The sequence below is a fragment of the Miniopterus natalensis genome, chromosome 10 (genome assembly GCF_054644295.1).
Source record: "Miniopterus natalensis isolate mMinNat1 chromosome 10, mMinNat1.hap1, whole genome shotgun sequence".
In the NCBI taxonomy this organism is placed as follows: Eukaryota; Metazoa; Chordata; class Mammalia; order Chiroptera; family Miniopteridae; genus Miniopterus; species Miniopterus natalensis.
This window is the reverse complement of record NC_142090.1, coordinates 55335354-55356434: the sequence shown is the minus strand read 5'-3', so window position 1 is coordinate 55356434 and position 21081 is coordinate 55335354. Positions and strand designations below refer to the sequence as shown.

Below are 21081 nucleotides of genomic sequence, written 5' to 3'. Positions count from 1 at the left end.
AAGTCAAAACAATAAAACTCTAGAACAGAATATAAGAAAATACCTTGACATTGGGTAAGGGAAAATTTTTAAAAACCAGGACATGAGAAGTATGATGCATATGTAAAAGATTAATTAATTGGACTACATTCAAATTAAGAACTCTTGTTGGTTAAACAGGCACCTTTAATAGAACAAAAGGGCAGTGATAAACATCTACTCCGTGGATATCAACACATAAAACCAACAAAAATGAATAAAGAACTCCTACAATACTCATACACTAGAGGAAGTGCTTATTAGTATAATTATTTCGGAAAACTGGCATTATTTACTGAAGGAAATTTGCACATACCCTAACATTCAGCAAGTCCTCTCCTGGGTATGGTCAGACAGAAATGCAGGCATATGTGCACCAAAAGACTTACAAAATAATTTTCACAGCTGCATTTTTTTGTACTAAGAAAAACTGTAAGAAATCTAAATGATTACCCTTGGGAAGGAGGGAAAGCACAGTAACTGGGAAGTGTCACCAGGGGGTTTCTGGAGTACTGAAAATGTTCTGTCTTGAACAGGGGGGTGGTTACATGAGTATTTAGCTGTATACTTCCATGTGTGCTTTTGTACATGTTATAAATACTTAATAAAAATAATTTTTAAAATATACAGATATATACAACTCAACATTTATAAGTCTGAAATATGAACAACTGATTACACAATAATGACATTTAAAGACAGTTAATTTTTTAGAAGCAGCAAGTCATTCAACATGAAAATAGTACTTACTACTATATATGTGTATATTTTTAAGGGCCCCTATATTTTAGAGAGACATACTAAAATATTTATAGTGAAAGGATATTATGTTTGAGATTTTCTTTAAACTAATCCACGGGGGAATGAGAAGAGGGTCATAAGGAGGTAGAGTTGAGACGAGACTACGGATTTATCACTGTTGAAGCGAGAAGCTGATAACTGTTGAAGCTAGGGGAAGAGTGCATGGAAGAGCTTCATTATATAATTCCCTCTACATTTTGAAATTTTCCATAACACACTTTAAAAATACAAACATACAAAATAATACTATAATACATACTATATACTACTATAGGTACAATATCTTTGTATGTATGTAATACATACTATACATGAAATATATATATACTTTAAAATCTATATGTACATATAAATAGATATGGAAGGTTAGAACACACACAACTAGTTAACAGTAATGAATTCCGGGGAGGGGATGAAATTAGTAGTATTTATAATGTTTTCCTTTTCTCCAAGTAGAATATATTCATACAAGGCTAGTAAAATTAAAAATTAATTTAAATTAAAAATAAAATAAAAACAGATATTTTAAAATTCAGCAGTTATAAAATTCTTATTTTTCTGTCATCTTATAACTAGGCAATTCTGAACATTTGTTTTTAACTCATACAAAAGCTTAAGACCTAATGAGATTCAAGAAAGTAGTTCGAAAACCTGAGAATCTCTGGTGGGGTGATCAAACATCCTTCGTGCATTACATCAAAGACAAAAATTCGGCCTCGACACAGCACTGCAATGTGAGTTGGGGAATACCCTTCTCTCTCTGGAAAAAAAAAGCACACAGAAAACAAAAGACCAAATCTCTCAAAGTTAAACAAGAGTAAAGTTGCATATTTACATCCAATAGAGAGAAAAAATTACTCCAATATTTATCAGGTATCCAATACATCATAAGAACAAAACAACTTTAAGGTGATAGAACTCCAGTTATTATGATAACATTTTCTCGAAGCCTGTCCATGTGAAACATCTAGAAATCCATGGGAGTTCTAAATATTTGTACACCTGGAGACTTGTATAAATTCCAAGCTACTGCAGGGCTTTCTCGTTTTATTTATGGGTAGGAGTGGGAAGAGAAGGGTGGCAGAGAGATCCTGGAAGAGAGCTACTTGAATTAACAAGCTTTTCTTTCGGATTATTTTAATATTGACTATTTGCTGGATATTCTAGCTGTGATTTCTGAATAAAATAGTTTTCAGTAGAAGAAGGACATTGTATGCCTGAGCGTCAAGGAGAAAGACTTCTGCCCAATCTGTAGTGTTATTTAAGGCTCTGATATTACCTGGTAAGTCACCGATACCTGATTCTGTGTTGCCTGTGGCAGACCTGAGCTCCCCAAGAGCTATCTGTTTACCATAAACCTCAGACCATTCTGAATTAGCCCTAGTTTTTCAAGTACTAGTCCCTTTAACAAGGGTCTCCCTGTATGACTCCTGCTCCTTCCCTCTAAGAAAAGGGGGGGAAAGTGAAAGAAAAGTTAGAAAAGACATATACTGCCACTGGAAGGACACTTACTAGTTCAAATTATGTACAAAGAACTGTGCCAAATGCTTTACACAGGTAATCTCATGAACTCTATTCGTAAACTAAGAGGCAGGGCCATCTCCTGAAAGGACTCCTAGGTCTTCCTTTAATCCTATTTCCTCGAGTCCTGGGGGTGAAGCCCGTTATTTTCCTTGTCCCTCAGGGCTCCTCCCAACTCGTTTCCTCTCTCTTCCCCTTCAAACCCCCCTTCCCTCTGACATTTACCACTACGACCTTCTGTTGCTGTCATCCACTGACCACAACCTGTCAAAATTGTAAGGCTGTAAAAGAACAAAGAAAATAGCTTAATGCAAAAATAATAAATGGTTGGGAGGAGGGTGACAGGAGGGCGACACCTCAGGATGAGCCGAAGAGGGGACATTCGAGCAGGGAACTGAATGACGTGAATGAGAGAACCATGGAAACATCTGCGGGAAGAGAGTTCCAGGTGAAGGAAACAGCAAGCACAAAGGCGTCAGGACAAACCGAACCGGCCTGCTCACAGGAAGACAGGGTCAGCGCAGCTGCAGCAGGCAGGGAGGGGCAGAGAGGAAGACAAGGTTGGGCCGGGCCAGGCTGGCTGCAGAAAGGGCTTTCCACTTTAAGGATGATGGGTTTTAAGCAGGAGAGTAACAATGTGGCCTAATTAATACTTTAAGAAGGTCACTTCAGCTGCTCTATGGAGAAGAGACTGTAAGAGAGAAGAGAAAATACAGCAGGATCAGCTAGGAAGTAACCGTAGTGGTCCAGGCGAAAACGATCTAAGTGGAGGGTGAGGGTGGCTTTGAATGGGGTGTGACACATGAAGGAGACAAGAGGTGAATTTGTTTTTGTTTCTTCTGAGAGGAAGATGTCACAGATTGGATGAATCCAGTAAGAAGGGAAAACTGATCATGCAGCACAGGGAGAAAGGATCATCCTGAGCAAGGTTCTTGATATGCAAGAGGCCGCGGCGCCCAGTGCACCACATAGAGGGGTTGTGCTAAGGCGTCAGAACAGTTTGTCCACTTTTAAGAAGGGAAGGCAAAACAGGTGATTGTGCAATAACGTACTGCAAAGGCGTTGTAGGATGGGAAAATACTTAAATGAGTATATTTCTACGATTGCTGTAACAAATTCCCCCTAATTTAGAAGACTGAAATGTGTCTTACTGGGCTAAAATGAAGGTGTCGGCAGGTCTGTGTTCCTTCTGGAGGCCTGTGGGAGAATGTCTCCTTCACTTTTCTAGCTTCTGGAGACTGCTCACATTCCTGGGCTCATGCCCCCCCCCCCTTCCTCCACCTTCCAACTCATCGAGGGGAAATCAAGACTTTCTCATGCTGCTAGCTCATCGGTTTTCACTTCTACCTCTTTCTCCCACTTATAAGAACTCTTGATTACTTTGGGCCCACCTGAAAAATCCAGGGTAATCCAGGAAAAGCCAGTTTATTATATTTATTAGCAACCTTAATTTCCTCTGTAACCTTAATTCCTCTTTACCATGTAACCTAACACATTCAACAGATTCCAAGGATTAGGAAGTGGACATCCTGTGCGTGGGGCAGGGAGGTGGTGTAATTCTGCCTGCCAGATAGGCTGGTAAATTTGAGAATGCAAAGATTGGTTTTACATTGAAAATAAGAAAAGGGTTTGTTAGCTGAGAATAAGGAAGGAGAATGGCATAAAATGGTCTTTTCTGGAAATGAGGATAACCTAACAGAAGAATATGGCAAGATAGTAACCTGGGTCCACTTGAAACTTAACTGAGAAAAGTTAAGTTTAAAAAAAAGAGAGACAGAAAAGTGAGGTTTTGTGGTTTTCTCTGGCTAAGTAAATTGCTAAAGTAGATCTCTCTGATAGGTGGAGGTAAAGCTAAAGATTGAAATTTAATTGCTATGGTAGGGGGGCAGTGGGGAGGAAGTGGGTGGGCAAAGATCTCAATGTATATGCGGGGGAGTGATTACCGTGAAGAACCATAGAACAGAGTTAAGACTCGGAGTGGGGGAGGGAGGGGTGGAACTGTGAGGAACTGTGGGGTAACTGAATTGCAAGTCACAATGTGGTCAAAGAAATAGCTGAGGTGGACAACTAAAGGAAGTGAGTCTTGGAGAGAAGGTGGATATCAGACTGAGGTGCTTATAACTGTGATGACAGAGGTGATAGAGTTTTTGATAATAACACGGTTTAGGGCATGACCATAGGAGTGGGTGGCTGCTTAAGATGGAATGAAGATACAGATTCCTAGAGAAAGAAAATAAAGAAAAGGAGCATTGACCAACTACAGCTGGAAGCTCAAGTCATCAAGAATGTGACTGAAGTAATAATGGAAAGGCAGTGACATGGCACTAAAACAATCAATAAATTAAGGCAAATGATCAAAAGGAAAGTCACTGAAATAATGATAAGCAGTGGTGATATAACCTGAGTGCATTTTTTTTAAGAGCTCAAATGGTAAGAAAGAAGAAAAAATGGAAAGAGCAATGGGAAATAGAGAGGACAAGGAAGGTCTCCTACATGCCCTCTAGTACCCAAGGAGAAAAGAGAAATCCCCACTTGAGATGGTTCTATGAAAAGCAGTGAGCTCAAAGGACAACCAGGCTTCAGTACCAGTGCCTTTCAGAAGGAAACAGGAGCTTTCAGGGAAAATGTTGAGGATATAACGGGTTTTGTGACCATGAGTTCCAGGAAGTACAGCAAAGGGTTTGGGGAAGGGTCTGGGGAAGGGGGGTGGGTCACAGTAGTGGGGAACTTGGATCAATTAGGCTGTGAACAAACCCATGAATCCTGATGACAAGACACGACACAGGAAGTCTGAACTTTTTGCGCAAAATGAGGTGAACAGGATAAGAGGTAAGACTGAATTAGTCTTAATGGTCTCTTAGGTGATAAGTAAAGAAACCAGTTCTTACTATTGCCTCCTTACTAAGACTAGCCTCATAGCCACAGCAGCTCGCATGCTGCCCTCTGATGCCACCCCCCCCCGCCCCGTGACACACACACACACACACACACACACACACACACACACACGATTTCTTCAACTTTCACCCTGTCCAGGATAGATTCCAGCATCCAGCATTATAATCTCCCCCTTGCAAAAGCCCTTCAATCCTTCCCACCCTCTCCTCTGCACCTGCCCCTGATTGTAGATGAAGGAAAAAACCACAACACACCATGTAGCCTAACTTCAAATTCATAAACACACATTTTAAATGGTCACTCGACACCGCTCAGCTACTCCGCATTTCCACAGCATGTCTGCTTTTCCCACTTTCCAAAGTGGCTATTTCAAACTTTCTCCTCTCTCCTTAAATCTTCCACCTGAGGTGGTGACCTCAGTTCTTATTTCACCAGGGAAAACACAAAGAATGCACAGGACCTCCACATCTTCCTGTAACAAAACTGGCCAATCTGCCTGCATCGAGATGCACACTTTCCTCATGACCTCTCACCCTTGCTCTTGAAGACCAAAGACCAATCCTTCCACCACCTCTGCTCTTGACCCTCTCAGCTCTTACCTTCTCAGTGACTTTGGCTCCTATCCCTTCCCCTGCAAGACTATTTTTCCTTCTCTCCTATGCATTCCTATGATATAATATCACTCATCTTTTTAAAAACTGTTTTTATTGATTTGAGAGAGAGAGGAAGGGAGAGGGAGAGAAAGAGAGAAACACTGATAAGAAACATCTATCGGCTGCCCTCCACACGCCCTCTACTGGAGATCGAGCCCACAACCCGGGCACGTGCCCCGACCAGGTACAGAACCAGTGACCGCTTGGTGCATGGGACGATGCTCGACCAACTGAGCCACACCAGATGGGCAATATCACTCATCTTTTAAAAAAAATAAACAAAAATATCTCCCACTGCACATCAAAACTTTTTTCACAAACATTATTTCCAGATGTTGTCACCACATGTCTGCCTTCACTTCCTCCACTGGAGCTCCCTTCCCCAACTTCCACTAAGGCTGCTCTTGTCAAGGGCAGACTTTGTGAACATCATGTTGACAATTCCAATGGTCACTTTTAATTTTTATCTTATTTGACCTCTCAAAAGCGTAACATAAAATACTTCTTTCTCTTGGATTCTGGGAGACCACTATCCTTGTTTTCTTCCTACCCTGGTCTTTTTTGCTGGCTCCTTCTCTGATCACCAAGTACTTTTACTGGTTCCCTGGTACCTTCATCTATGTGTTCCAAAAGTAATCTCATCTACTCCTATGGCTTTAAAAAGAATTTCTATGCCTGCTAATGATGACCCCTAAATCTTTATCTGCAGTCCAGAATTCTCCCCAAACACTCAATTTTTATCCAATTGCCTATTTAACATTTCCACTAGAAGTCTAAAAGTCATCTTAAACTTAACATAGTCTACGGGAACTTTTGATTTTCCTCCCCCAAAATGCTTCTCAATTTTCTCCACCTTGTGAATCAACACACCTACCTACCCCATTAGTTATTCAAGCCAAGTATCTTGAAGTCATCTATAATTCCTATTTTTTCTTATATCTCATAACCGATCTATGAATAATTCTGCTAAGCCCAAATTCAAAATATATCCAGAATCTAATCACTTTTTACCAGTCCATGCTTCCCCCCAAGTACAAATCATTATTATGGCTCACTTGGACTATTAAAGCAACTTTCCAACTGACCCTGCTTCTACACTTGTCTGTCTCCTAAAATCTTTTCTTCACATAGCATATAGAAGTATCTTTAAAATATTAACCCGGTGACATCACACTTTCTCAAAACCCACTTATAGTATCCATTCACATTTTAAATATAAAGCCAAACACCTCAGTTGGTTTACAAAGTACTGTATGATCTAGCTTCTAGTCACCTTTCCAGTCTGCCCCGCCCCCCACCTACTTTGGTCCATCCACAATGCCCTTCAAACATGCCAAGTTTATGATGCCCAGGGGATTCCCCTCACTCCTGCAACACAAACCAAACAAAACAGAAACAAACTGAACGAAACAAAAACAAAAAAACACCAAAAACCTGTGCAGGATTATCTTATCATTCAGATCCTCAGAGTGGTCTTCCTTGACCACCTTGTCTAAAATAGCCACCCAGTTACTCGTTATTTGAATTCTCTATATTGTATTTGTCATCAACTCTCCGATATTTTTCATGTTTACTTATTACCTCAGCTTTATCCCTATTTATACCTCTTCACATAGCCATAAGTTAGAGAATATACTGACCGTGACAGCTTGAGCCACTGTATCAAGAAGTTCATTATTAAATCAATGAATCCCCGTTTTATATACTGTAACTTAAAGGAGTCACCTTATCTAAAGAAATCTTTATTAGGTGATAAAGATTAAATTCAAAACCAGGTCTACTGATATTAGTTATTTTTTTAATATATTTTAATTGATTTCAGGGAGAGGAAGGGAGAGGGACAGAAAGAGACAGAAACATCAATGATGAGAGAGTCACTGATCTGCCTTCTGCATGCCCCTGACTGGGATAGAGCCTGCAACCCACACATGTGCCCTGACCAGGAATTGAACCATGATCTCCTGGATCATAGGTCAATGCTCAACTGCTGAGCCACGCTCAGCAGGGCCAGATATTAGTTCTTAACTGGTGTACATATTCTCTCTCTTTGCTACTGCTGCTCTCATATAAATTTTCTCCTGTTCATCTTTTCCACTCATACTTAGGCATTAAACTTCATGCCAAAATAACCAGATTCCTTAATTCTTTCTCTTAATTCTTTCACTTGCAACATCAAGGTAAATGTGTGTAGGCTTGAGGACATTATCTCAAGCATCTAAAGAGGTTTACAAAGAGGAGTTAAATTCTACATGGAAATAAACTCATACCTCTCACACTACAAGCAAAGTTGGCTACAGGAATTTTACTTTTAAATAAAATTGTATATAAGAAAAATATCCATTCATAATTACATTCTTTAGTAATTATAAACTATGTCATTAAATTTATAAAAAATAAAAATTCCAAAATTCCTGCCCCGGCCAGCCTGGCTAAGTGGTTAGAGCATCAGCCTACACACTGGAGGGTCTCTGGTTTGATTCCCGGTCAAGGGCATGTACCTGGGTTGCAGGTTCAATTCCTGCCACTGGTCATGGTGTGTGAAGGAGGCAACCAATCGATGTGTCTCATGTTGATGTTTCTCTTTTTCCTCCCCACTCCCTTCCACTCTCTCTAAAAATCAATGGAAAAAAATATCCTCTGGTGAAGATTAAAATAATAAAAATAAAAAATAAAAACCCCAAAATTCCTCAAGTAACAAAACTAGCAGTTACTACAACAGAATTTTCCATTGCAAGATATGCTGGGACACCACCAAGCAGACACTGCTATTAAACTGACAGTAAAAACAAAGACTTTGATGAGTGAATCTGAACTCATGTGCCTTTAAGAAGACTTATACCAGGCTCTCACCTCACATAAGAGGAAAGAAAATCATATTCACAATGAGGGATATGATGAACACATATAAGCAAACACTCAAAAAGAGACTTCAGTTAAGAAGGAAGGAGGGTAGAAACAGAAGGATCCAAATCATATTCCCCAGATTTCCTAACACTCTGATTCATAACTCTACTCTTTAACTAAAATTTAAACTTTCAAATGATGCAACATTAGCATCAGATTTGTATAGAACTATGTAAGACAGTTTAGAAAATCCATCCCCATAAGTCACTTTTAACTAATCAGAATGACTGAAAGGTTCATAGAAGCCTTTGGTTAGTCAAAAGCCAATAAATATTTTTCAAAAGAGTATATTCCACAGTGTCATAGAAACTACAGCAAAACTAGCCAATCCCAATGCCTTTACCAAAGAAAATACCCACATTTTATACTTACCAGTCTTAAAATAACTCATAATTGAATCTCTAGAAATTCCTGGAACCTTGCAGGTAGAAAACAGCATGCGGAATTGACTCATATCTAGAGGAGTATTCCCAACTTTATCAACAGGCACTTTTTCTCTATTAAAAAAAAAATTTTTGATTAAGAAGTCACTATAAAACTTATAAGCCAAATAGTCATAACTATATTATTCATCCCCAAATAAGTAAATTAAGCTTCTCAACCTGAGACTCTGGGTAAATTTCTTTATAAATTCCCATAAGTATTCTTACTTTCTTAACAGCTGCCAGTAGTTCAAGTTATGCCAAAGACTTATACTGCCTCTTTCCAATTGCGTGCCTTCCTTTGGAGGCCAGTAATGTTCAAAATGGGGCGCAGGACCCCCAAAGTTGACATTCAGTTGTGATGGTATACGGACATCCAGGTAGGCAACATTCAGCCACCACTCTTCCAGCTAAAATAAAGAACATCAGCCTAATGCTACTGATAATACGTGAATGTGTAAAAAAAAAGAAAAAGTTACTGTCTATTTGCATTTTTTTCTCTTCTTTCCTTTGGAGCCATAAGGTCTTAAATACTATTCAGTTTAACTACGTTATCAAAAACATGAAACAAAAAAGCACTTTCAGACAGATGATATTAAAGTCACAAATACCCAACAAAGTACTGAGGTGTGTTTTCTCAGAGTACCAGGGGTACGCTAGCTAGTCAATAAATCCTCAATTAAGGGATTTACAATTTTCCTTTTCCATGCAAAAACTGAAATAGTAAATCAGAAATATAAAAGCTTTTCAGTAGGTTTAAAAAATTTAGGTTTTTCACAGTGTTCTGTGTGTCCCTCTTTCACTATAGGCACTTTAATTTCATGCATAAGAAAGCAGATCTTATCAAGTTACCTTAAGTTATTTTAGAAAAGATTGATGTTCTCTATTATAATCAGTCATTCAGAAAAAGATACAAATAAAAAGGATACAGGCAGAACAACAACTTCTTACCTTTACCCTAATTTAATTAAAATCATTCAAGGCTCGCCCTGGCCGGTGTGGCTCAGTTGGTTGGAGCATCATCCGGTAAACCAGAAGGTGGCAGTTTGATTTCGGGTCAGGGCACACACCCAGGCTGCGGGTTCGATCCCAGTCCCGATGCGTGCAGGAGGTAACCAATCAATGTTTCTCCCTCTCTCCCTCCCTTCCTCTCTCTGAGATTTAAAAAAAAAAAAAAATCGTTCAAAGCTCAAGACTGAGAATAAAGGAATCTGGAAATATAAAATTTTATTATTCGTATAAAATTTTATTATTCCATCATAGGTATCAATGGCTGAAGAAAAGATAAGCTTGCTTTTTAATTTCTAAAACTAAAAGCAAATATTGCCATCATTATTTCTAGACTAAAGTAATGATTTTAATTAAATCTTCTGGTTTACACTACAGAAGTAGAGTAGTTAAGTTGAAGAAGCCAGACTCCTTGTAGAAAATTGATATCCTTAATAATTACTATAGCAATGTCTTGTTAATCTAACTGAAACACAGAATACTCACAACTGTTCCCCACTCCAATTTTTTGTAATGGCCCTTTTTCTCACATGCACTGTTTAAATACTTGTACACCACCTATGTGACACATCTATTTAGTAGTGTTTCGAGCTTTTTAGGCAGCGATTACCTGGACAAAATGTTTCTCTCAAGTTTGGTCTACAAACTACATGGAGCAGTTGTTAAAATAAGGGTTTCTGGGTTCCATTCCAGAGATACTGAATCAGAATGACTGGTCCCAGGAAATCTGTGTTTTAACAAGTTTTCCATATGATAAGAAAGTTGTCCACCCATAACACTCAAAACTCCGGAGTTAAGAGGTTCATAAATTCTTCTGAATAATAATGACAATAATAATTGTAAGAATTTTTACAGTAATAATTTTAAAATGAAAGCTATGTAACATTTTCATTTTTTAAGCATCATCAATTTTCTAATCTTAAGGACAATAACATAATTACCCAATTTCTTTTTCCTTTTGCCCTTTCAAGTAATTTTTGGTGCAATTTTTCTCCAATACCATTTTGAAATTTTTGGACAATTTCTTCAGTTTTCTTATATTCTTCTTCATTTGCAAACGGCTTTACTATAAAAAAAAATTCATTAAAGTGCTTAGACATGAAGCACCACAAACTCACCTCAATTATTATTACTTACACAAATCCTGAGACTCAGTTATGTAAAACCATTATGGAATATTAATTATCACAGCAGTCCAATAAATTAGAGTTTACAACATGAAAATAGCTTAAGAGCAACAATACAAAATACTGTAAAAAAAAATAAAACAGTGGAAATTATGTAATCTAATAACCATTTCCTGAAGAATTTTTTAAAAATCATTCTGGATGATAGTTAAAATGACAAAGACAGGAGTATCATCTAGCTATTAGTCCTATTAGTCCAATAGGAAAGTAAATCCTGTTTAGCCACAAATAAGAGAAATTAAAGCATCTTTCCACTAATGTTCAAGGAGAGCCTTGAACATTCTGCATGTAAACATGCAATATATAAGTGTAAAGCCTGCCCAGAGCAGTGTTGGGTGCCATGTGGCCAATAATGGTTTCCTTCACACACACGTGCATGAAAAGAAAAGAAAAAGAAAGGATATAGGATTCTTAATCCATTAAAACCAAGTGCTCAGAAAATTAAACTATAGATAAAAGTAAATTTTAGAAATTTTGGGACATTAATATCTACCTTTTGCTCTATTCTGCCTCTTCAGAATCTTACATCAAAATAAATTTAAATATCTGTATTCATAAAGAGTACACCTGAATAATCAAAAAGTGAATAATCAGTAATTTTTTTTAAAAAATACTAGAATTCCCAAATGAAAGTAGATGAGAAAAAAGAAGAAAAGGAATTTTAAAAAAACAACAGAGGGCTTCCAGTTAAGTAAAGTGAATTAAGATACAGATTTACCTCCACTACTTCTGGAAAATCACTAAAATGACAGTAATTAAAAAGGTATAAATCCATAAGGGAAAAAAAATGAACAAAGAGAGGACAGCAGACAGCTCAAGCTAACATTTTACAAATTACAAAACACATGGAAAAATGGCAACTGACTTTGTAGAATGGAGAAAGTATCTAAAGCCTAGAGAGTGGAAGGTAGCGGGAGATAGGGTAGAATTAGGTGCACACCAAGAAGCCAGCCAATTCCTACAGTATAATCCCAGAAAGGTTCAAGAATTCAAGACACATGGAATTCCAAAGGCAGGGGGCAAAGTGAGGCTGGAAACAGGAAGATTGCTTCAAAGTCTTTAGAAGCAGCAGACAATTGCCCCATCCACACTTGTCTCTGTGTAGAAAGCCAGGCAACTTCCTCCCAATGCCAGTAGAAATGTGGAGGTTTACTCTCAGGAGAAGTTGGACCAGATAAAGCAGAAAACCTGGATTCTAGCTCAAACTGAAAAAAGAGGAATGGATTATACCGAAAGTGTATACCCAGAACAATGAGTCCTCCAGTCCCTTCCCTCTATTAAGCTCCCAAAACACCAGCAGTCAGGCTTACGTCTTTTAACCAAATGATGAGAGGATTCTTCTCTGGTGAAACTGATCAGGACAAGAGAAAGGAGTACTGGTATTTGGGTATGACCTAATAGAACTGCTAGTTCTCTGCCCTATTACCCTAGAAGGCTCACTCTAAGGCTCACTAGTCACCAAGCCCTTGGACCCATGCACACAGAACTCCTAGTCAGCTTTTTAGGGTCTGACTCAAATATGAATGTCTAAGGATTGCCAGATATTTGAGGAAAGCCTCTCACGAATCAGAGAGCAGAACAAAGGATTGGTAATACTGAACAGTAACAGAACAAAAAGGGGAAGGCATTAACAACGAATATGCATCCAAATCTTTTTTAAAAATATATTTTTATTTATTTTTAGAGAGAGGAAGGGAGGAGAGAGAGAAACCTCGATGCGAGAGGGGAACATTGATCGCCTGCCTCCTGCAAGCCCCCCACTGGGGGATTGAGTCTGCAACTGGGCATGTGCCCTGACCAGGAAATGGAACCAGCAACCTTTTGGTGCACAGGACGATGCCCAACCAACTGAGCCACACCAGCCAAGACTAAATCCCAATCTTCAAGAAAGAAGATGCCAAGATGTGTGGTAACTCTAAGGCCTTTACTCTAATTTCCCACACAAGTAAAGTAATACTCAAGGCGATGCAACAAAAGCTTTTACCTTCTAGGAAATACTGGTTGTTCAAGCTGGATTCAGAAAAGAAAGAGGCACCCTAACTGCAAGCATTTGTTGGATACTGGAGTGCTCCAAAGAATTTCAGAAGGTTAGTCTATATGTTATAGGTGACAGTAAAGCCTTTGAGTGCACAGATCATGAAAAGCTATGCATGGATTGCTCTGAAAGAAATGGGCGTGCCTCAGCATTTGATCATCCTGATATGTAACCTGTATTGTGGACAGGAAGCCACTGTCAGGGCAGAACATGGAGAGACAGAATAGTTTCCTATAAGCAAATGTGTCAGACAAGGGTGTATTCTATCTCCCTTTTTGTTTAGTCTGCACACAGAATGTACCATACAAAAAGCTGGACTAGACTCAAAGGAAGGAGTGAAAACTGGTGGAAGAAATATCAATAACTTAAGATATACAGATGATACCATCTTACTGGTAGAAAGTTGCAATGATTTGAAATGACTTCTGATGAAAGTGACAGAAGGTGCCAAAGCAGGACTGAATTTGACCATCAAGACAAAAATCATAACTACAGAAGAAATACATAACTTTAACATAGACAATGAAGATAGCAACATTGTTAAGGTTTTGCTTACCTTGATTCAGTCACCATTTCAAATGGAGACTGCAGCCAAGAAATCAAGAGAAAGCTGAGACTTGAAAGGGCAACAATGGAAGAATTAGAAAAGATCACCAAGAGCAAAGATGTGCCATTAGAGACCAAGGCTTAGATCATCCACACCCTTGTATTTCCAATAACTATATAGGGATGCAGAAGTTGGACAGTGAAGGTTGATAGGGAAAAAAAATTGATTCATTTGAAACATGGTGTTGGAGGAGAGCTCTATGGATAACCTGGACCACCAGAAAGACAAACAAGCAGGTCCTAGAGTTTGCCTGAAATATCACTAGAGGCAAAAAGGAGAAAACTGAAGCTGTCCTACTTTGGGCATATCATGAAAAGGCAGGTTTTCTGGAAAAAGACACTAGAACTGGGTAAAATAGAAGACACCAGGAAATGAGGAAGACCAGATGGACTGACTGCATAAAAGAAGCCATAGGCTTCTACAGGAGCCGAGCAGGGCTGTTGAGGACAGGACATTGTGGACATCACTCATTCATAGGGTCACCAGGAGTCAAAGCTCACTTAACAGCAATTAACACACTAATAATGAAAGGGAAACATTTTTAAATTAAAAGCTTAACCTAGAAGGACCCAGATCCAAGTAACAGTAGTTCCAGAAACAGGAAGCAAAGAAGTGAGGAGAAAACTATCAAAGAAACAGTATTTCAAAAATGTCCTAGAACTAAAGAACATGACTTTTTAAACTAAGAGAATCCGCAACATGTTCGAAGAAATAAATGAAAAAAAAAAACCCTACAGGCTAAGAGACATCATTGAGAAATTCAGAATGCTAGGAATAAAAAAAAAGAGGTTGCCGGACACATCCAGAGAGTAAAAAACCACAGGTCACATAGAAAGGACTAAACATCAAAACAGCATCAGACTTCTTAAGAGGAACAAACAGTGCCTTCAAAACTCTTTAAAAATATAATTTCCAACCCAGAATTCTATAGTCAGCCAATCAATCAAGTACTAAGGTAGAATAAATGTCTTTTAGGTCCCAGATACCCTTTCTCAAGTGACTACTGAAGAGGTACTGCACTAAAATGTGAGAAGAGGAAAAAAGAGGAAGACAGAATCCAAGAACCAGGGAATCCAACATAGGAGGGGTGAAGGGAATTACCAGGAAGATGACCAAAGGAAAGCCGCAGGACAACAGCTGCCCCATCAGCTCAAGAAACGCTGATTGGAGCAAGAGAAAAAAAGGGCGTTGGGGGGATGCCTCCAAGAAGAAATGAAACTGAGAGAATATCTTATGTATTTAAAGATATTCAAGGATTCTCAGTGTATTGAAATATTTGGGGGTTAATCAGTTGTGAATACAAAACAAACTAAGCAAATGAAAAATGGGAGTGGGGGTGGGGGGATGCACAAAAAGGTGATAAAAATGCACCAAGTGGTTCTCTTGTGAATGAATAACTGCAAAACCATAAACCCTAAATGGTCAGGCAAATCAATTCAGGTAACTAGTGATTTATATTAGGTGAATCCCTAAATTAAATCAGGTCAATACTAATTTAATCCCAAATGGTGATTTGTACAACTATATTGAAAGAATGAGTGGGCAAATGTGGATATGTTGGATTGCATATATGTTGGGGGGAGGAAGGTTAGGTGGTATAAGAGAGCTAAATCCACATATTTTTAGGAACTAATTCATAATAGCAACAACTGAAAAATCCAAGAAATAGTAGCACAAGAAGTTTAAATAGTTTAAGCCTGGAGATAACACAAGAAACATAAATTATTTGAAAATACTTGCTTGAGAGAGTGGGATTTGTAGGGGGTGGGGGCAAAAAACTATTACTTTTTATTGTAAGCCTAATAACACTATCTGGCTTTTTAAACTATGGAAAAATTAACATAAGAGAAAATTTTGGACATTTTAAGGGTATTTAAATATCATGAGCCTAAAGGAAAAAGCAATTAGACCCTCACTGACTTCTAACAATTTCATAATTTTCTAAGTTGCTAACAATAGTTATACTAAAAGATTACAAACATACCTGATTCAAGGTATTTTTTTAATGATTCTTCAAGGGAAGGAACAGGCAGTGATGGAAGAGAATCCTGGTACTGAAATGTTCGTTCTTCAGTTGACTTTGCCAATTGATTTTCCATGATGCAATCACAATAGGAAAGCTAAAGAAAAAAAGACAACCCTAACAACTTCAACCACATAAGTATTCTTATATATGGTAGGTCCAACTCACTAAATCAATATTTAGGGACCGCAGTATATCCAGGACTTGGTGCTAGCCCTTAATAAATTCATAAACTTGTCAGAGAGAAAACCAATTTTAAAAAAGAATATACTCTGAGGGGAAGCAGAGTTTGCCACCCCAAAATATGCCTTTTTTGGACAATGATTATTTTAAGCTTGTTATTTTTAAGAAACAAAAGACTCAGGAAAAACTTTGACTTTCCTTCCAACAGCCAAAAAGAATTTAGATAGAGGGCCAGCTCCAGGAAGAAAGCAATCGAAAGTTTAGTAAGAACTAAATGTGATACACAGGGAGTAACTTGGCAAAGCATCTGATCAAAGACCTCTCTGTGTCCCATCTATTTACCTAACATTTGCTTTCCCTTCTCCATGTGAATTGCCTCCCTGCCTTTTGAAGGCCCAAATCACAACCTCCTACTTCTTCTTAGCTCAAGATGGCATATAAACCTTAACTGCCAGATCTGTCCTCAGGGGCCCACATTCTTACAGAACCTCCGTATGTACGTATGTAATATATGTGGTTATTTTTTCCTGTTACTCTGTTTCATGTCAATTTGATTACTGGACCAACCAGAAGAACTTAGGAGGGTAGAAGGAAAAGTGTTTTTCCTCCCCTACAACTCAAAGTGCTAGAAGTCAAGGAATAATCAGTGGGACTAGGATAATTATCATTTATTAAGCACCTCCTATTTGCCAAATACTGCAGTAGGTACCACAGAAAACGTATTATCTCCCTAGTCTTCATATTATCTCCGGAGTGGCATTCACTACCATTTTACAAATAAAGAAACCAAAACTCAGAGAGATTTGGTAACTTGCCTCAGATCAAACCAACAACTCAAATCCAGATGTGTTTGCCTCCAGTCTTCCCCCCTATACAAAGGCTACGTAATAGTGGGAGAAGGGACCTGCAGTAGATGTAAATGGGTAGGTAGAATTCAGATGTACAGAAGAGAATAATGGGCTGACAGACAGAGAACTTTGGAGAGCAAATATATAAGAATATTAGAATACATAAAATCACATGACAAGCTGCTGTACTCTAATTGTGCAGATGCTGTGAGACCTACACAGAATGGTTTTAAGTTTCCCAAAGCAATCGTGAACATTTCCCACAAATGTATTTTCATCAGAAAATTCAAACTAACCCAAAATGTAAATGAGTTTTACAAGGGCTAAATGAAAAATGAGATTTCTCAAAAAAGTCTTTATAAATTATGTATTAAAATACCAATTGAGAAATCAAGGAACATTAATACTAAGAATTTCCTGTCCTTTCAAATACAATGTTTTAAAACTAATAGCAAAGACAAACAAAATATTCCACTCAGAGGTTACAGAATAAAACATTATATAAAAAAAAAAGGTGGTATGGCAGAGACTCTTTTCAGTCAATATAATTTTCCTTTTCTTTCTTAACAGAATCTTGAGTTTTTGCTGGGCATACAGCCACACAGCTATAGCTCTCCTTCTCTCCTTTGGAGCTCAGTATGGCTTTGTGATGTATGTGTCACCTCCAGGTCATGCCCTTATAAAGGACTACATGTGTTCTCCTTGTGCTTTCTCTCCTTGTCACTGCCTAGCAGGTAGTCGCAACTAGAACAGAACCTTGGACCCATTTATGAAAGCCATGTGCAGGCATACCTCAGAGATATTGCAGGTTCGACTCCAGACCACTGCAATCAAGTGAGTTGTAAACTTTTTGCTGGTAGAGGGTCTTGCCTTCAATTGGTAAAAAAATCTGTAAGTGAAATAAAATGAGGGATGCCTGTATTAAGGTTATAATAATCCTCCTACTAGTCCTGGACTCTTCCCTCTAGATTTATGAAAACATCAACAAAAAACTTTTATCTTTTTTATACCATTGTATTTTGGGCTTCCTTTGTTAGGGTAGAAGAGCTTGGCCTAAACCAGTAATATAAAGAGATAATCCAAAAATGAGATACAACAAAGATTTCATAATGTCTCAGCTTCTTCCTGATGACTTTGGCTGCCCTTCACTCTAACCATACATAAACATGACTTCAGACCTAACTGAAATGTAGATCTGGGCTCAAATACCAACTCGGCCACTTTCTAGACATGTGACCCTGGACAACTAACTTTACATTTCGTTAACTGTAGAAAGTATAATCATATGATCAGATAGAGTTGTTGTTAGGGTTTTTTAAAATGCCTACATAAGCACATTATAAAAATAATCTGGTTAAGACAACCACATTATGCTAGCTAGGCAGAATTTCTATGAATGACCTCCATGACTCCCCCCACCCCACCACATCCTCAGAACCTGTGAATATGAGATTTTCATTTCCAAGACTATGATCCTGTTATTTTACACAACACAACTGACCTTAAAATAGGGAGATTATCCAGGTGGGCCTAATCTAATCACTTGAGCCCTTAGAAGCAGAAAGCTTTCTCCTGCTGGTGACAGAAGAGTCAGAGAGATTAAAACCACAAAAGGTGTTGTCTGGCTTTGAAGATGCAGGTGGTTTTAAGGGACTAAGAGAGACCTCAGCTGAGAGCCAGGAAGGAAATGGGGACCTCAGTTCTACAACGGCACATAAATGAATTCTGCCAACAACCTCAATGAGCCTCCTGGAGGTGGATTCTCCCCCAGAGCCCCCAGGAGGAGAGCCCAGGACTACAGAAACATTTATTCCAGCTTTGAGAGTTCCTAAGCAGAGTACCCAGCTAAATCTACCTGGACTTCTGATCTATAGGAACTGTGAGATAATAAATCTGTGTTTTTTAATTGAGTTTGTGATACATTGTTACGGCAGCAATAGGAAACTAAAACACATATATAGAAAACATGAAGTATTCGCTGTATACCTCCCTGCCATTTAACAGACATTAAGAAACTGAGACCAAGAGTACCAATTCCATACCCACTGCAGTCTTAACTAACCAAGAGGTACACATTAAAATATGAATTATCAGATTCTTTCATGAAGGATTGTTTTGAATTCTCAACCATAAAGATTAAATTTAACATAATTCCAAAAGAACCTATATATGCATTAAGAAAATGATGACAATGGATTTAATCAGAGCAATAAGATGTAAACTCAAAGAGAAAAGGAGAATCGGGAACAATAAATAAATAAATAAAATTTTTTAAACTGATTGCCACATACCAGTCCACCAAGAATTGTTTAGGACTTCCAGGAGCCTGTTGGAACAATTCTGTTTTGAGATCACAGGTGCCTGAACTAGGCTGGTAACTGTGGGAAGGAAGAAACAAGCTTAACAATTGCAGGGGGGGTAATATTAACAACAGGTGGTGAAAAAAGGTGGCAGACAATCTAGAGGTTGGGAGGCCCAAGGCGCAAACTTTTGGGAAAGCACAACAAACACACGCAAAAAGTTCATCTGCTAGAAAGCTGGATAAAAACTACTATAGGGTTCACTAGCTTGCAAACAACCGCTCTTCCTTCCTTGAGGTCCACGGGCTACAATGAACCACCCCCACCCCCCACCCCCGACCCCCGACCCCCGAGCCCCGAGCCCGAGTATCTGTCGCAGAGCCGCGGAGTGCAAGGCTCGGCCCTAGAGACGGAAGCGCGGAGACTCCTCCCCCAGCCCAAGGTCAGCTGTCAGCTCCGCTCCCCGGGGGGCCACCGAGCGCGGCGACCACCGGCCCGACGCCCGGGATGCCCCACCGACCCCGGCTGCTGACCCGAGCCCCCGCCCGAGTCCCGGCGCCTCCGCCGTCCCGCATTCTTTAACTCTGCTCTACACGACTTAACTTTCCCATCCCGCACGGGTTGGGGGGGGAGGGAGCGCTGTCTCGGGGCCTCACCCCGCGAGCTTCGCCCACTCCGCGGCCGCCGACAGCCGCGCCAGCCGCTCCCTCAAGGCCGCCGAGGAGCGAGGAACTGGACAGAAACCCGCGGAGGCCAGCCCCGCGGCCACCGGGGAGCCCGGATTGGACGGGAAGCGGCGAGGGTGGGACCCCGCGGCGACCGGGGAGCGGGGATTGGATAGACACCGCGAAGGTCCCGCCCCCACTCGGTACCGGGGCGGGGCCGGGCCTGCGTTCTGCCCGCGCCGGGCCCCGCCTCCCGCGGGCGTCCGCGGCTCCCGGCTGGACTCTAGCCCGCGGGCCCGGGAAAGGCGCGGACGGCGCCAGGAGGACGGTCCCAACGCGGTGCGGCGGCGGGGAACTACGTGCTGCGGGCGGAACACGGCGCCCGGGCCCGGGACGCGGCGGTCTGGGCCCCCGCGCTGCGCCCGCACAGGTACCTAACTGGGGCCGACGTGGGAAACGGCGGCTCGGACCCGTTTTTGCCCAACTTGTTAAAGACGCGGTGCCCCGTTTACCTGCCTCCCCCGGCCCCAGCTCGGCGCGCCAGCGGCTCCTCCCCTTCCCGGTGCGACCTTTCCTGAAGCCCCGGAGCAAGAAGCTACACCAGCGCCTGCTACGGGAATGTTAGGGTCGCCCCGTGTCCCGGTGAGGGAGCAGCCCCGCCCGTACCCACCTGACCTCTCTTGACCTTCATCCTGTGAGGCTGAAGTTTGCGGGCGGAGACGCGCCGCAGCGCCCCGCGCCGCCCCGGCCCCCTGCGCTCCCGCAGGTCGTCAGGTGCCTGAGGCCTCCGACGCCCCGGGATGCTCACGCTCAAGCCTGGGCTCCATCGGACCAAACAATTGAGCTTTTTAACCAGAGTGGAGCTCGGCAAGTTCTAGAGGAAGATCGTAATGCAGTTAACTTAGTTTCACCGGTTAATCTGTTTTACATTTACCTCCTGAAATAAAATTGACTTTCATATTAAATACACTGTTTATTTTTGTGTGAAAGAAAACAACAATAATTTAC

At 40.3% G+C, this 21081-nt stretch overlaps 1 protein-coding gene across 3 annotated transcripts in view; it reads right to left on the bottom strand.

Annotated features, from left to right (window-relative positions):
- Positions 1-20125, bottom strand: part of CROT (carnitine O-octanoyltransferase) — a 48955-nt gene extending 28830 nt beyond the window's left edge. For 2 of the 3 annotated variants that reach the window (XR_015715176.1, XM_087821128.1), the window contains exons 1-8: positions 20065-20125; positions 19400-19486; positions 17901-17997; positions 16039-16174; positions 11167-11291; positions 9446-9627; positions 9168-9292; positions 1471-1579 (exon numbers count right to left, since the gene is read on the bottom strand). Coding sequence is in view for 1 of the 3 variants with exons in the window: in XM_087821128.1 (XP_087677254.1) it covers positions 1471-1579; positions 9168-9292; positions 9446-9627; positions 11167-11291; positions 16039-16153 (656 nt within the window). In the remaining 2 variants the exon portion in view is untranslated. Of the gene's footprint in view, positions 1-1470; positions 1580-9167; positions 9293-9445; positions 9628-11166; positions 11292-16038; positions 16175-17900; positions 17998-19399; positions 19573-20064 lie in introns of those variants that run through there. The other variant, XR_001603640.2, reaches the window with a different exon arrangement.
- Between the last annotated feature and the right edge of the window lie 956 nt (positions 20126-21081).